We start from the raw sequence: 17,743 nt of genomic DNA, 5'->3' as shown, positions 1-17,743 counted from the left end.
CCAGCCCTCCCAAAGCTCGCTGCCACTCGTGAGTCCCCACACTGCCGCTTACAAGCCGGCTGACCTGAGATGAGCGACTCAACCTCGATGTGCTCAACTTTCTCATTTGCGGAAGGAAGATGATAAAGGCACGGAGTTTTTATAAAGGACCCGGCAAGTGTTCAAAGTGCTTACTTTGGCTCATGTAATTATATGTGCACTTTCTATGTTTATTCTACCTTAGTAAACTCGATTTTAAAAATACAGAAAAGTCAAGAGAAAATAAAATTTTTTTAAATTCAAAGAAATACTGCCACTCTTGGGCAAAGCCATTTATGATATTTATGTCAGCTGTTTTTGTTCCTACAAGAGTTGACAGGAAAGCAAGGAACGCTGATACCTGGACAACTTCAGTGCCTTCAATGACCTTCCTGTAGTAGGACACGGACGGGGAGCCCGCGCTCCCCGCGACGATGTAGGACCTCTCTGGGTAGGCCAGGTCCCAAAACCTGCGGAGGAGGAGAGAAGGGGTCATTGTGTCGCAGGAGACAAGGGATGGCTGATCACTGACTGACACTCGTCAACGCTGGTGTGTCCTCTTCTGTGTTTGAAATAGAGATTTTCTAGAAGAGCCTAAAATCAGTTACAAATGAAGTATTAACAGCTGTCCCTGCAGGGTGTGGATGACTGCCAACATCATCCCACTGCTGGTATCTGCAGTAAACACCACCTTGTGGTAACCACGGTATTCACACACATTTAACTGCCCTTCTCCTTTCAAGTGCTGAATATGAAGTCTCTTTACTGTACCTTATTTTCATGTCTGAGCCGGCCGTTAGCAGGATGGGGTTCCCATCCGCAGGACTACAGTAGAGCCCGTGGACACTGTGAGAAGAAGGCTTAAAGGAAGTAAAGAAATAGAGAGTCAAATGTCGCCCATAAAGGATGCAGCCATTTCTAGAGATAAGTCAGCTATTAGCAGTTAACTGAAGAGACCAGAGACAGATCACTTATGTCTTAAATCTTTCTTTGGGAATTTAAAATACATTTGTTCTGTATCACCCTGAATGAAGAAGCAAAGCCTCCTCAGCTTCCTAAAACTTTCCATTTGGAATGAGAAGGATCACAACTAAAGGAGAGAAAAAACTTTCCTACCCTCTGCCCCAACAAAGCAGCTTTAAAAAGTTATGTATGACAGGGTCACGTTCCATTTTTCTAATGATCTAAGCTTTAATCTTTCCTTTTCTAATTAACCCAGATTCTATTGGGTTCCAAAGAAACATCACACACCTTATGGGGCTGGGAGCTAGAACACCCACAGAAGCAGACTTGGGGAACTGGAAAGCAGAGGGCAGCAAAGCCCGCTTAACACTTACTTAGTAAAAACCCAAGCTTAAGGCACAACCCCAAAGCCCAACAAGGACCACGGCTGGCAGAGACGCCCAGCCGAGCTGGGGATGTGGGAGATGGCCTTACCTGTAACTCAGACAGCGGGGGAGCACTGCTGGCCCAGAGCGTGAACCTTCGGTCGCCTGTCTCCATGTCCCACATGGACACCTCGTTGTTGCCCTGGACAGCTGAGGGAGACAGGCCAGTGTTACTCGGACGAGGGCTCCGCTCAGCGAGTCCACGTCCTGGCAGAGGAAGTTAGCCTGCACACATTTCCATTTGCTCCCCATCCTGTAGGAAATGCTCACGGACACTTTAAGTCATGCTGTGACCCTGCCTCCACACTGAAGTGCAAAAGAGTAATGTTTCTGCTAACCTACTGGTCAGTATTTTACTGGTGTCGAGCTGAGTGTAGAGAAATGTCAGGTGGAAAGCAGATTCTGCCCTCAAGAAACCTACAGTCTAGCAGGAAAGAAAAAAATACAAAGCGTAAGACAATGAGCACAGAAGAGAGAATGCAAAAGTCCACGTGCACTCAAGAAGGAAAGGTCACATCCGGTGGGCGAGATGGAGGCCGCTTTGAGGAGTGTGTCACTGGGATAGACACAGGGGACACGCGAATCACGGGGGGCAGACAGGATGGAAGGAGCAAAGCACACACACCCGTGTCCGAGTGTCATGGTCTGACTGGGGCACGTCTGTGATGGGGAGAGCGCAAGGAAGGGCAGAGGGAGATGCTGGGGAATGGTCCCTGCAGGCCTAGGAGGGGCTTTCTCGAAAGTACTTTTGAGCTGGGGAACAGTCCCTGCACGCCTAAGAAGGGCTTTCTCGAAAGTACTTTTGAGCAGTGTTCTGAGGAGTGACAATACCCCAGCCTTCACTTCTTCACTAATGTTTACTGAACTGACTATGTTTACTGTGAGCCAGTCTCTGTCCTAGGTCCTGAGGAAGAGAGGACAAATAATGCAAAAAAAAAAAAAAAAAGAAAACTCCTTTTCACAGAACTCACACCCTAGTGGTGACAACAATCTCACAAAAACGCAGAGGCCCTAAAGCAGGAATCTGCCCTAGCTCAAGGAAAAGTTCAGAAAGCCCCTGTGGCTGGAACCGTTTCAGTGCACCTTTGGAAACAGTCCCTGGATGGTACATCCTCCTCAAATGACCCTACTCTGGGCATGCCATCTGATTCCTGCTGGGACTGGCCAAGAGGGTCGTGAGGAAGCAGGAACAGGGCCCATAGAGCCTCCAGGCCATGGGGATGAGCTGGGCTGTTCCGTGGGAGGCACTGGCAGGTATGGAGCAGAAGAAAGAACAGGCTAGGAGGAGCGACTCATTAATAGGAACACGACACGCTGTCATCTGGGTGAGGGGACGGTGGTAGGAACAGTACAAGGGGGTCGGCTCTGGACACACTTTAAGGCAGGACACACAGAGCTGGCTGATGGATGCGAAGTGGGAAGAGAAAGGGAAAAGAAACCAAGGACGATGTCAGGGTTCCTCAGGAGCTTCAAGCTGAGTCGGCTGCCATTTCCTGGGACGATACTGCAGGTGGAGCGAGCTTGTCTGGGGGGAGGCGGCAGTGGGTGGGGGGCGGGTGGACAGGAGACCAAGGGTCCGGCTTGGGCAGGTCAAGTTTCAGCTGGCTGTCAGACATCTTAGGGAAGATTTTATTTTCTAATTATTAGACTTTTATTATTAAAAATGATGTTGAGATTTAACAGGAGTGATATAATCTTAGGTACTAATGTTGAACAATCTTTGTTGACTAAGTTGTCACCCTTCAAAAAATAATGAGCCAAACTGAACTTGAAAAGTAGAAGACCAACAAAATGAGCAGATATGCAGATAAGCAGTTCACTAACTGCTTTCCTTTGCATCAGTTTCCATGTCTTTAGAAACCTATGCCCTTCTCAATACACAGGGAGGCTGAGGTGCTGAAGCAAATCTTCAAAGATCAGTATTACAGAGTAATTTTCTCTTTGTGAGTGACAAAGCACTTCTGTTCTTAACTGTCTTTAATTTTTTAATTAATTTATTTTAATTGGAGGATAACTACTCCACAATATTGTGACGGCCTCTGCCAAACAGCATACATGTGTGTCCTGATCCCGAACCCCTCTCCCACCCCATCCCTCTGGGTGGTCCCAGAGCACGGGCTCTGAGGCTCTGCTTCACGCATGGAACCTGCCCTGCCGTCTGTTTCACACATGGTGATACACATGTTTCAATGCTACTCTCTCGAATCATCCTACCCTCGCCTTCTCCCAGAGTCCAAAGGTCTGTCCTTTGCGTCTGCGTCTCCTCTGCTGCCCTGCATGGAGGATATCAGCACCGTGTTCTAAATTCCATATCCGTGGGTTAACAGACAGTATTTGTCTTTGTCTTTCTCACTTACTCGCTCCGTATAATAGGCTTCAGGTTCACCCACCTCATTAGAAGTGACAAATGTGTTCCTTTTTATAGCTGAGTAGTATTCCATTGTGTGTACCACAGCTTTTAGGGAAGATTTTAAATAGGTAGATATAAAAACATGAATAAATTTGGTACTGTTTTGCCTGGGACTGGATGTGCTCACACAGGGAGACAGCACAGAAGGACCAAGACTGAGCCCTCGGGCTGGCCACAGATTAAAAGTAGGAAAAGGGGAAAAATAGCAAATAAATCAACAAAAGAACCAAGAGAGTGACGTCCTCAATATCAAACAAGGAAAGTGTTTCAGAGAGAGGAAATGATCAACCAAGCAAGCACCAAGTCCTGTAAGACGCAGGATGTGTCATGGCCATGGGAGGAGGCAGCGTGAGTGACCGTGACAGCAGGCGTCATGGAGAGGAGGGGCGGGGGAATGGAGGGGGCGCGGGAATGGAGAGGCGAGGAGAGGAGCGGGCAGGGGAATGGAGGGGGCGCGAGGAGAGGAGCGGGCGGGGGAATGGAGGGGGCGCGAGGAGAGGAGCAGGCGGGGGGCCTGAAGGGGACGCGAGGAGAGGAGGGGGCGGGGGAATGGAGGGGGCGCGGGGCCTGGAGGGGGTGCGAGGAGAGGAGGGGCGGGGGGGCCTGGAGGGGGCGCGAGGAGAGGAGGGGGCGGGGGCCTGGAGACAAGAGACCAGGAGGAAACACAGACGGTAAGCGCCACCGCTTATCTGGCACTCGCTGTGTACCAGACCGTATGCATGACATGTGTTACCTCACATTCTTCCAACTCTGCTAGACAAGTTTTTTAGCCACATTTTACAGTTGGGAAAAATGAGTTTCAAAGAGCTGCCCAAGTGTCTTGCCTAAGAATCTATACAAGGAAATCTGAACACCCAATAAGAGAAGGGGAGGGAGGCTTCAAGAAATGCAACAGAAATGGCAGCTGAGGGATGACCTCAGGCTTCCAGCTCAGATTTCCAGGAAGATGATGGCAACTAAAAACAGGGAACACAGGAGAAAGACGACAACGGGAAGGAAGCGGTGGTGGACAGGAATGGACAGTGGTGGTGTGACTGATGAGACTTCACAAAAGACAATAAATGAGAAACGACACTGAGATATCCATGGCAGGAACTTCCACGGAATCAGAACTGACCACAAAAGCCAGCATTTGGCTCACAGGTAAAAACTCTTAAGGTCATGAACCTGGGCAGCAGGGTCATCTGCCCCGGCCCCGCCAGCCCGCCTGCCTCCTACCTGCGATCACCCAGGACTGGTAGAGCGGGTGCATGGAGAGGCGCCGGACGCGGGCCCGTGACGGGTGGCAGTGACTGGAGATGGGCAGCTGGAAGCGCATGTCCCAGCAGGCCATGGTGCCGCTGCTCGTGCCTGCGAGGGGAGAAGCCCGGACGTGACTGCCGCAGGCTCGGCATCAGTGCCGATTCCCGCTGACGTTACGTTCAACCTGGCTGGCCACTTAGGAAAGAGGCTTTACTTCCGGGAAGCTGCCCGCCCCACTCCTCGGTTCCCAACAGCACCTTTAGCCCAAAGGTACAGAGTAGTAGCACAGTGCTACCACAAACCTAGCAAGTGTGAAGCAAGAATGAATAACTCGTTAATGACTGACACTTACTAACTGCCGAAGGCACCCGTGGGAAAAACCCAGAAGGCCTAGAGAAGACATGAATCTGATAAAGCAAAACATTCAGACTGCCTTAAGTAACCAGAGGTGGTTTACTAGCGCTCGGTAATCTCAGTCAGCCCTCAAGCAGCAGCAGCTCTGCAGCCGTCCTCAGAGCTCAATCTCTGCCACGTGCCCTTTTCTCTGAAACCTTCTGGAGACAGGCATGGCTGTCTGAGCACAGCAGACACTGGGGTGACTGCCTGCATGTGTGCCCACGACATCTGAAACCACACAGAGAGAATGCCACCCAACTCGAAGAATAACGTGCACTCTAATGCCAAGGCTGGTCTCCAGGTCCAGTGGAGACGGGGGTGGGAAAAGACCAAAGGGACAGCGGGCCCCTCCGTCTCCTGGCCCCTCTGCAGGCCCCTCAGAGCTGGTGGGGCTGCATGAGAGCCACCGGGGCAACTCACTAACCTTGTGGCGCATGTGACAGCTACTTTTCCAAGCCTGGCACAACATCTTCCTGTGCCAGGGCAGCTTAGTCTCGCAAAAGGCAAAAAATAATGCACTTCACACAAACCATATAAAATAAAGGGCTGATAATGCTGCAAATTCAAGACAGGAATCTACTGAACAGAAACTAATATTCAAGCGTAGCAGAGTCTAATTCTTCTGAAAGAGTGTCGAGTGACAATGAATAAGCTCCAGTACCTTCTAAAGGGGCAGGTTCAAAGCCTGGCAGGGGGAGGGGGGCCAGTGAAACTAAAACAGGAGAGAAGCAAGGTCACAGGGTGCTCTTCAGCAAGGAAAGGCGGGGGAAGGGGTCACAAGGCCAGCGGCCACTGTTTGGCTCTCCTCCTGTGCTGGAGCCTTTCACCTCATTAAATCCTCAAAGCTGCCCTTGGAGGGAATGGGCCCATCTAAAGACGAGAACAGTAAGACCAGAAGGGTGAAGCAGCTTGCCTGTGGCTACCGGGATTTAAAACCGAGCTGCTCAAATTCAAATGTCCTCATCCCGTAAACCCAGCCTGTTGCTTCCCTGGCAGAGTAAGAAAATGCCAGCAAATCTGACCACTGTAGGGGTGCGTTTAAAAACGAAGGGACAGAGGAAATTGTTACACGTGCTGAATATTGACCTCACTCTTTCAAATTTGTTTTTTAATGAAAAAATTGAAATGTAAGTATTATAATAATTATAGGGGGGAAAAAAGAACATAGGGGAAAATTAGCAATGAAGACAAAGGAAAAGAGCTTTCTTAAGAGGCACGCCTGACAGCAGCATCCAGACCCAGGCGAGGACCTGAAAGGCAGCTCCCTACCGATGCAGAGCCAGCACTGGTGGATGTCCACGGCAAAGGAGGTGATGAGGCCTGCCTTGAGATCGTGCCTCAGCGTCCAGGCGTTGCTGGAGGAGCGCAGGTCCCAGCCCACCAGAGCACCATTCACAGTGGCGTAGGCCAGCACGGACTGCGCCCCGGAGCTGAAGTGATGCAGGTCCACCACGCAGCCGTCCTCCTTCTGGTCTAGGACTCTAGGAGACACACGTCAAGAGGCAAAGGCTCGTCCATCACGAAAGACACAGCACTCGCCTCCACTGCAGATCAATCTACCTTCTAACCATGGTCAAGAAACTCTGTGGCCCATCGAAGACAAGGACAGTTGAGCATTTTTAAAAAAATTACTTCAGAACTACAGAAGAGCTGCAAATGTAGTGCACAGACTTCCATGTATCTTTCACTCACTTCCCCTCATGCTGATGACTTCTTTTATTAGAAAGGATTTAAGATTCATTGCTGTTACTGAATGAATCAATCATTCGCTCCCTTTTATTACTAATAATAAAGTGAAGTAAATAAGATTAGTGATTCCTTTGTAAGTACTATTCCATTCCTTGATATACCTGTTTTTTGTTTTTTTTTCAAGCTGAGGAATTTTTAAACTAAAATAATGCCATAAACATGCTGGCCGGCTTTCTTGGTCAGTGCGTATCAGGCCTCTGAACACTGCTGTTTTGGCTTTGTTGAGGGTCAGCAGCATTGTCTGTGAGAGCCAGGCAGTGAATCTGCCAGGATTTAAAGCCACACGCATCTCTGCTGCATGTTCTTTTTTTTAAAACAACCCTTTGAAAATGCAAAAATCATTCTTAACATGGGCCATACTGCTGGCTGTAGCTTGCTAACTCCTGTCTTAGGCAAACAATTATAAACATTCTAACCATGACAATATTCCCTAAGGTGATGATGAAAAGTCCAAATGCCAAACAAACAGTGAAAAGGACCCACAGATCCTAAGTATTCAGAGCCAAGGTGACACGGGAAGACCAAATACGCGCCCCTCGCGGGGTTTCCTGGGAGCGCCCGCCACCAGGCAAAGCCTCCTGGGGCAACCTGCCAATCCAGAGAGTCGGTGTTGCTCAAAGTTGCTCAGTTGTGTTTGACTCTTTGTGACCCCTTGGACTATACAACCCATAGGATTCTCCAGGCCAGAACACTGGAGTGGGTAGCCTTTCCTTCTCCAGGGAATCTTCCCAACCCAGGGATCAAACCCAGGTCTCCCGCACTGTATGTGGATTCTTTACCAGCTGAGCCACAAGGGAAGCCCAAGAATACTGGAGTGGGTAGCCTATCCCTTCTCCAGTGGATCTTCCCGACCCAGGAATTGAACTGGGGTCTCCTGTATTGCAGGCAGATTCTTTACCAACTGAGCCATCAGGGAAGATATAAGTGTTGCTCAGGGTAAACAGTAAAAACTAATATTCGCAATGAAAAGTGCTGTCAGCTTAGAGGCTCTCCCACACGAAATGTATACTCTGCTGCAGGGTCCTCACACCATGCACTCCACCAAGAGCCCTCTGGAGATTTATGCCATGCAGAGGCTGCTCTGTAACCACTCTCTGCTGAAAGGACTTAGTTCAAGATTATTATAATGGGTCCTGGACAGAAGCTGCCCAAGTCTCTTTAGTGAATGTGTTAAAAAAAAAAAAAAAAAACGTAATTGGTAAAAGCAAAACAAAGAATAAACAAAATGATACAAAGAAATAATAAAGTCCCAGGTGACCCAATCGTCACCCCCTTCTTCCTCAGCTGCCCAGTGGAGGTGAGCTGTAATCCACTGAAACTGTGACGAGGCATCTGGGGGCTCTGCTTCCTCCCTGAGGGTCCCCGCTGTGCCCGCCCCGCCCTACGCCACCACCCTGCTGTGGCCACATGGGGTGGCGCCCCCTCCAGGCCACCTCCCCGATCCACCCCTAAGCTGGTCCCCCGTCCCCGGCACAGGGCACGCTGTCATACTGCACTGAAGTCATCTGTTCGCTGGTCTGCCTCTCCCACTAGGCTCGTTTCTTAGAGAGTATAACAAACACATCTTACTCATTTCTGCAATTTTCCGTGTGCAGCACACACTCATCAGCTGAAAAATTGGCAGGTGGCGCCCGAGACAGGGACTTTCGAAGGTAAGCTCCCCAAAGCAATCAGAGCCATGAGCTCTACTGCTCCCCGTTCTTGGAACAACTGGGTCAGCAGCCCTCTTGTTCCCCCACGGAGCAGTTTGGGTCACCAGCCCTACTGCTCCTCCCTCGGAACAATCTGGGCCATCAGCCCTATTGTTCTTCCAATGTTCGGGACGGCTAGGACCCCACTCGAGGGTGCCGCGGACCCCCCTGTTGGATAGACAGGGCGAGAGGAGTGGGAAGTGTTGAAAGTGTTAAAAGAGTTAGAGTTAGAGAGAAAAAATGGTTTCTGAAGTTAAAAGGCCAAAGAAAAGACTGATCTTTTGATAGCTTAAAGCAAAATCTTTTACTATATTTAATTTTCTGACATGGATAACACTGAAACTAAGAATGGCAACTCTTTATACAAGTAATCTGAAACTGTTAAAGAAGCTACTGTTAATTTAGATACTTGGGTGAAGGTGAAAAAACAACTAAACACTTATCCTATAAATATGATTAAAAATGTTCTGGATCCTCATCATGAGGCTGTGGGGTGACCTATGGGAGAGGCTATAGCGGTGGATGGTAGTGGGTCTCCACCTTCTGCACAGATCATATTTTCTGCCATTGACGAGGAAGAGGAGGGACACTGTGCTCTACCTCCCGAGGAGTGAGAGGGCTTACAGGACGCTGCGGCCGGGCGCCCTGGCGAGCCCCCTCTCCCTCTACACAAACCTTTAAAAATTTATCCAACAATTTCTGATTTAAGGCGACTACTCCACCTCCGCTTGCACCTCCCAGGGCCTAAAAATTCCCCAGTTTACATCCAAAGCCTCCCAGAGCATTGCCTAAGGTTGAAAAAGATAAAAAAGTTTTCTTTTAAACAAAGGAGCTTTTAAAGAATACACAATATACAGAGCCTGCTCCTTGCAGAAAAACCCCCTCAGGGGCGCTTCACCCAAGCAAAAAAAGAGAGAAAAAGAAAAAGAAAAAAGAAAAAAAGTGAAAAAGAAAAAAGGAAAGAAAATAGAGAAAGATCTAAAGATAGAAAAAGAACTAAAGAGTGAAAAGGAGAGAGGAACGGAGGAGGAAGAAATCAGGGAATGCAGCAAGATAGAAAAAGAAAAAAAAAAGGAAGTTAGAAAAAGAGATACAGAGAGAAAGAGAGGGAGGAGGAAAGAAAAAGTTAGAGAGAAAGAGGGTAAAGGAAACGAAACTAAAGAAAGAGAAGGTAGTAAGAAGGAAGAAGGGAGAATGAAAGAGGGAAACAAGAAGGAAATGATAGAAAGTAAAAGAGAAGAGAAGAGGAAGGAAAAAAGATAGAGTGAGGGAAAGAAAACTTGAGAAAGATTTAAAGAGAAGAAGTAAGAAAAAATCAGCAGAGGAGAGGAGAGGACTTACAGGACACTGTGGCCAGACGCCCTGGTGAGCTACCTCCCCCTCTGCGCAAACTTTTAAAAAAACTTATCCACCACTTTCTGATTTGGGGCGATAGCCGCCGCCTCCGTTTGCGCCTTCCAGGGCCCAAGAGTTCCCCACTTTGCCCCCAAAGCCTCTCAAAATGTTGCCTAAGCCTGAAAAAGATAAAAAGTTTTTTAAATAGTGGAGCTTTTAAAACAGACTGCATGCACAATATGCAGAGCGTGCTCCTTGGAGAAAACCCCCTCAGGGGGGTCTCACCCAGGCTAAGAGAAAAACCAAACGGTAAGGGGATTTAGCAACAATATTAACCCTTGACGAGGTTACTCCAATTCCAACGGGAGTGACTGGCCCCCTACCTGAGGGCATTGTAGGACTTGTGCTAGGGCGTAGCTCGCTTTCTTAAAAAAAAAAAGAAAGAAAGAAAGAAAAAAAAAAAGAAAAAGAAAATTTCGGTGGTGCATGGTGTAGTAGATTCTGATTATATTGAGAAATTAAAGTTTTGTTCTCACCGCCTACTAAAACTGTGCAAATTAATAAAGGTCAAAGAGTAACACAGCTTTTGCTTTTTACCTTATTATCAGACAAGAAAAAACCTTGACTTCTCAGGCTAGGAGCCACAGAACATTTGGATTTAGCGATCTAGCCTTTTGGGTGCAGGAAATTACAGCTCCAAGGCCTTTAAAAGATCTTTTAATTCAAGAAAATAAAATGTCAGGGCTATTAGACACAAGAACAGACGTCTCTTAACATTGCTGGAAAAGACTGGCCCAGTTCCTGGCCCACACATACTACTAAAAATGAGTTGGTGGGATTAGAGAAAGTGATATGCGGGGTGAGAATGCTGTAGGAAAAAAAAGGTGAGGGAGAGTTTAAAACCTTGAAGAGTAGTGAGTTCCCTGTTGCTGGAAGTATTCAAGCAAAGATTAGATGGTTGCTTGTCATCTAAAAAGCTATAGACCAGATTTAGGTTACAAAACAAAAACTGGAGAAGCTTATAAAGATGTTGTGCAACACCTCTTTACTTGCTTCTCATATTTAGGTGTGCCAAAAGTTTTAAAAACTGATAATGCCCCTTTGAAGCTGCGGAGAGATTGTTTACTAACTTTAAATGATTTCCAAAAATTATTAGAGGACATTAATTGGATACGCCCACATTTAAAACTGACTACTGCAGATTTAAAGCCTTTATTTGATTGCTTAAAAATTGATCCTAATTCCAGTTCTAAGAGAAAGTTGACTAATGAGACAGAGTTAGCTCTTGTTGAAGTGTATGAGACTTTAAATGGTCAGTTAATTAGGATTAATAGTACCAAAAGATGAGATTAAATTATTCTTCCCACAAAACATACACCTACAGGATGCTTATGACAAAAAGGCCCATTGGTTCCATCTACCAGTGACCCCAAGAAAAATAGTTTTATCTTATCCCAGCTTGGTGGCACAATTAATTATAAAAGGAGGAAAAAAGTGTGGAACTTTTTAGAAAAGAAGTAGCAAATATAATAATTTCACTCAATAAGGATCAACTGCAAGTCTTTTACAAAATAGTGATGATTGGCAAGTTGCCCTGATAGATTTCAGGGGTCAAATTTTGTTTCATTTGCCCTCAAGCCCCCACAGTAGTTAAAAGTTCAAAAATGTTAGATTGGCAGTTTGAAGATACCTGTGGAACTTTCCAACCCTACGTAGTTCCTACGCTCCCCTTTACCCTATGGGGGAGGGACATGCTGTCTCAAATAGGAGATACTCAGAGAAGGGTTTTCTCAATTTCTTAGTTATCAACAGGCGGTACAATTAATAATACTATATATATTATTATAAATACATAATATAAATATATTTGCCTAATTGCAGTTCGCCTAATTAGGTATGGGTATAAATAAAATATAATAGAGGTATACCTAATTCTATTTATAGATCTATACTTAATTAATTTGTATATAATTAATATGTATAGTATATATGCATATTATATATATACTGTATAATCAAATATATATTGCAGTAGTATAATGTGTGTGGCTGATATTAATTGGTATGGTTTGATGTGCTGTGATGATATATGTTCTATATACTGTATAATTGTATATGTGTGACATGTATTATTGCAGTACATTGGTTTGTGTTGGCTGGTATTAGCTGTGTACGTGTTGTATTGCTGTAATATATATTAATTAACATATTAATTATAAAGATTAATTCAAGTATATTGATTATGTCAATAAGTTTATACTTGTTGCCATGTATAAATACATATATAAATACATTTTGCATTTAGATATATCTGTATACCAAAATGAGATAAGGAGATTATGCATTTATTATTTAAATTTATATAGAGACTTAAACTAAACATTAGACCTAAATTAACATATCCCAAAATTTATGCTGTTAAAATGTAAATTTTAAAAATTTAAAAAATTAAATTGACAACTGCTTGACAATTCTTTTACCATAAAACCCCCATAGGTGTAATTGGGGTAGCCAGACAAAAAATTGGTTTTATGGCAAAACGGCCCCCTAGAATGGGTCCATCTCCCCGCCCAAGCTAAAAAGGTAGCGGCTTCTTATCCAGGATTGATAGCTACTTTGATATTAAAGGAAAAAAGTGGAACATTGGATTATTTGGTAAAGAGCCATCAGAAATTGTAATTCCATATAATAAGGAACAACTTGTTGCTCTTCTAATGTTTGATAAAAATTGGCAGATTGCTATAGGAAACTATTTTGGTCAAAATTTTGCATCATTTACCCTCACATGTTTTGCTGAATTTTATATCCAGACATCCAGTTATTTTTCCTGTCAGATGTAAACAATCTCCATTCCAAATGCTCAGATAGTTTTTACTGATGGGTCAGCAAACGGTAAAGCCTCCGTAGTCACTAAAAATCACCAAAAGGTTTTAGAAACACGGGAAACTTCAGCTCAAAGAGCTGAAATAACAGCAGTCATAGAGGCTTTTGCTATGTTTGCAGATGAAGAATTTAACCTTTATTCTGATTCTCAGTATATTGTCAGGTTGTTTCCACACATTGAAACTGTGGTTTTTGTCTAAAAATAAAACTACCATATTTCATTTGTTAACTAAATTACAGCAACAAATTTGGAAAAGAAATAAAATATTTTTCACTGGACACATTCAGGCTTATTCCGGATTGCCCGGCCCCTTAAAATGCCTTTAATGATTTGGCTGACTTAACCAGAAATACAGTGGCTACTGTGATTGAGGAGGCCAGAGCCTCTCACTCACTTCATCATCAATATGCTACTGCCTTAAGATATCAATTCCAAATTCCCAGAGAAACTGCTAGGGAGATTGTGCGTTCTTGCTTATATTGCCCCACTGTTTATAATAGTCTACCTATGGGAGTTAACCCTCGTGGTCTCAAACCTAACATACTCTGGTAAATGGATGTAACTCATGTCTCTTCATTTGGAAAACTTTTCTTTGTTCATGTAACTATAGATATCTTTTCTCATGTCCTTATTGCAACGTCTCATACCGGAGAGGCAGTTAAAGATGTTATACAACATCTCTTTACTTGTTTTTCATATTTGGGCCTACCAAAAGCTCTGAAAACTGACAATGCTCCTGCTTACACTTCTAAGTCTTTTCAGGAATTTTGTTTACAGTTTCAAATTAAACACAATACAGGCATCCCTTATAATCCCCGGGGACAAGCCATTGTGGAAAGAGCACATCAAACATTAAAGCTTCAAATTCAAAAATTAAAAGAAGGGGAGTTTAAGTATAGTTCTCCCCATCAAATCTTGCAACTTGCTCTTTTTGTAATAAATATTTTAAATGCCGTTTAGGCTGGAACTACTGCAATGCTTCGTCATTGGTGCCTGGAGCAATTAAATGCAAAACCGTTAGTCAAATGGAAGGACCTTCTCTCAGGACAATGGAAGGGTCCTGACCCATTATTAACTAGTGGTCGAGGATGTGCTTGTATTTTTCCACAGGATGCAGATTCACCAATTTGGGTTCCAGACAGGTCAGGTTCGCTGCGCGCACTCGCTCGCCCCGCACCCTCCTCGCTGCACCCCCACGACCTAGAGCAAAGAAGTTTGTGCAGCAAGTGAGGGCCAGAGAGGAGAGCGCACCCGCAAAGTGCCGTCCAGACCAGCGCGGCGCTGGCCAGCAGGGGAGACAAGATAAACATCGAGATCCCGGCGAGACTGACAGGGCAGCTGCAGCGTGAACTCCAACCAGAAAATAATTCTACTTATTCTGTTTTAGCTTATCCACCCTTGCCTTATGTTTTCCTTTTTACTAATGACTCCAACAAACTTAATGTAGGCATGAATTATTCAGGTGGACCTAACGTAGTGACTTGTGAACAATGTATGCTTTCATCTTATTTAAACCCTCAATGTAATGTTTGCTCCTTTGTGGTGTTAACAATGCCCATCCTATCTTATGGTGCCTATATGATAGCTATGGTCTTACTGTGTTACAACAACTGCAGGATTTAATGCGATCGCGACGGTTTGTGGTCTTGCTTATCCTAGGAATATCAGCTTTGATAGCAACAATTACTTCTGTTACTGCGGCAGCAATATCATTGACTCAACAAGTGCATACTGCCCAATATGTTGATACCATGTCTAAAATTGTTTCTTTAACTCTAGCAACACAGGAAGCTATAGATAGGAAATTAGAGATGAGAGTAGACGCCTTAGAAGAAGCAATTATGCATATTGGGATTGAGTTACAGGCTTTAAAGGTGAAGATGGTTTTGACGTGCCACGCTGATTACAGGTGGATATGCGTGACATCTTTGAAGGTAAACGAGACAGATTATGAATGGGAAAAGATTAAAAATCATATCTCAGGTGTTTGGAACAGTTCTGATATTGGCCTGGACTTAGGGAAACTTCATAATCAAATACAGACCTTGGAACACTCTCGACTGGATTTTACCGCCACTGGAGCAGCTAATGACTTTTTTCACACCTTCTCTAACTTTATTTCTGGAAAAAATATTCTGTCTAATATCCCTAGTCTCTAATTCTACTTCTCATAATCACTCTTCCTTGTATTGTCAGGATTCTTCGGCAGAGCATTCGGAAGCTCGCGACTGAGCTGCATCTGGTTGTTTTAAGAAATAAAAAAGGGGGAGATGTTGGGGGCCAGAGTGAGGTACTCCGCCCGTGACAAAGGTCATGAGGAAGGAGGCTCGACATACGCAAAGGCGGGATCGAGCCTCAGGAGTCCCCCTGGAACTCCTCGAGCATCTACCCCCATAACCAGAGCCTGCCTACTTTACTACTTTGTGCTCACCTACACCTCTGACTTTACGGGGGGCTGTCCCCCACCACATCTTTTGGAGAAGGAGTTAACTTAGAGCTCCAGTTTATAATAATTCCTGGGCGTGATAAGAGTGTTTTAACCTACAAACTCCTCTGAAGGTTCTCTAGCCTGCCTGACAGGCTCGTCCGGCCACATGTGATTGCTCACAGCCTCCCAACCGTGAGAGGCACGAGATGCTTTAAACCCTCTAACAACGGGTTCTTTAGAGAAGTTAGAAAACTATTAGTATAAGTATAACGGGCTGATTAGAAATTGTATTGGTGAAGGGTTTTTCATTTGTTGAGCCAATGTTTGTTGCTAAGTCTCCACATCCCCTGCCCTTACACACATTAATGAATATATAGAAGAAATAAGTATTAACCTTTGATATTAATCACGTTAGACCTTAGGCTAAGTAAATTCTTTCCTTAGCTAAAACCCACTACACCCTCACCCTGTAGGAATGTAACTTTACTTGGGTGGCGTCTGTTTTGAGAATAATCAGCCCTGGAGAAATAAGTGTCCTGATTGACTGACCGCTGTCACAAGGAGAGGGTCGTAAATTGTCAGCAGGCCCCCCTGGCCAGAAGATGATGTAACACCCCTAAGACCTCTGTATACATTTGTGTGAAGCACCTGACTTTGATAAAAGTCAGGACTGCTGTCCCCACGTGACTTTTGTATAACATCTCAGTGTATAAAAACAGACTCTGGAAAATAAAGAATTGGGATCAGTTTCTCGAAATACTGGTCTCCCCATGTCGCTCTCTCTCTCACTCTGGTTGAGTCTCCATCTGGAGCGCGGAACCCACCATGCTTACTAATTATGCCTGGGCTTCTAAGATCCGACCGGGGAGGCCTCAGTGTCTCCTCTCCTTCGGGAGAACGGAAGGACGCCTGCGGCCTACGTAAGTGGTGCAAACTTCTTGTCTTGAAGTTTTATTGGTCTCCCGCGTAAACCAAGCTACTCAGCCTCTTTTCTCCACTGAATTTTCCTACTGAGCTATCCTTATTCTATTACTCTTTATATCTTTAATTAATACCTAATTGAAGCTATCGTATCCTGATCCTCGCCTATGCCGTCTCTCCTTCGAATACCCTGGATCAGCCGGGGCTGGTCCCCGGCAGTTTGACCTTTAAATATCTTACCTTGCATGGGTTTAATCTACAAGCAACCACAATCTGTAAGAAGTGGAGGAAATTCTTAGATAAAGCCAGCCAGGATCTTCTTTTTAAAATGATAAGCAAACAATATGATTGAACACTCTGCTCCATTCCCAGCAACTTCAGAGGCTTTACTGCCAAGTGACAAAATGCTGACACCACTTTTGAGCTTCCTTTAATGAAGAACACTCACATTTTCGAAACCAGCAGCCAGAGCTGAGACAGAAGATGTAACTGATAATTAGGTTATTCAGATTCCAGACTGGGATGAGCCACATGTTCAAAGCTGCCCTTCTGACCTTTGGACAAATTGGCAGAAATAGTTTCCTCAAACTGTGTGTGATAGATTTGAGTTGGAAACCCAATTTTATTCATTTCATGTGCTTAAAAACAGAAGTACATTGTCACAGGCCCTCAGCTGATCCAAACTATTACAGAAGCAGGGTTACATTATCCCAGGACACCAAATGCAGTTTAAAAAACACAAACGACAGACAGATACCTGCTTTGCAGAGGATGAATCTTGGGAGACTTGGGCAGCTTGGAGGCCTCAATCGCGAGAAGCTGGACGGCACCATTATCGGACGCTACGGCTAAGTAGTGGGAACCCTGGCAGAATGTGAGCGTCTTGACACAGCCCCCGACTCGGCTATAGGTGAGAATAGACCTGCACAAAGAAAAGCAGAACTGCGTTTCTGAAAAGCCACAGAGTATTACTATCGCTGACATTAAACAGCCACAGGACTGTTAACAAACAAAAAATGATACTCTGAGGTCTGTTTCCCTCCTTGATCGTGTAACAAAAATAATCCCCCTCAGAAGCACTGGCACAAAACCACCTTTCCTTCTGATACTTTCAAGTGGCCGTCTTCACACGCTTCTCTCTGATCAAGGAAAGACTGTCCACCCTCCTTTCCAGCTGGACTTCCCTCACTGTGGCCTGACCCAGCTTGCTTCCTTTCTGCAATTCCTGAAGCCCTCCTCTTACCCCTGCAGTTATTCCATAATCCCGCAGATGCAGCCTGC

The 17,743-nt window shown here is 45.1% G+C and overlaps 1 protein-coding gene across 4 annotated transcripts in view; it reads right to left on the bottom strand.

The window, feature by feature from the left end:
• The window catches only part of PIK3R4 (phosphoinositide-3-kinase regulatory subunit 4), an 86,465-nt gene that overhangs the window by 901 nt on the left and 67,821 nt on the right, over positions 1-17,743 (bottom strand). For 2 of the 4 annotated variants that reach the window (NM_001100314.2, XM_025001065.2), the window contains 6 exons: positions 17,220-17,384; positions 6,724-6,935; positions 5,035-5,166; positions 1,456-1,556; positions 790-878; positions 380-488 (listed from right to left, as the gene is read on the bottom strand). In NM_001100314.2, coding sequence (NP_001093784.1) covers positions 380-488; positions 790-878; positions 1,456-1,556; positions 5,035-5,166; positions 6,724-6,935; positions 17,220-17,384 — 808 coding nt within the window. Of the gene's footprint in view, positions 1-379; positions 489-789; positions 879-1,455; positions 1,557-5,034; positions 5,167-6,723; positions 6,936-17,219; positions 17,385-17,743 lie in introns of those variants that run through there. The other 2 variants (XM_005202130.4, XM_059874450.1) reach the window with 2 other exon arrangements.

Source organism: Bos taurus, chromosome 1 (assembly GCF_002263795.3).
Source record: "Bos taurus isolate L1 Dominette 01449 registration number 42190680 breed Hereford chromosome 1, ARS-UCD2.0, whole genome shotgun sequence".
Classification (NCBI taxonomy): Eukaryota; Metazoa; Chordata; class Mammalia; order Artiodactyla; family Bovidae; genus Bos; species Bos taurus.
This window is presented reverse-complemented; position numbering and strand designations above follow the sequence as displayed.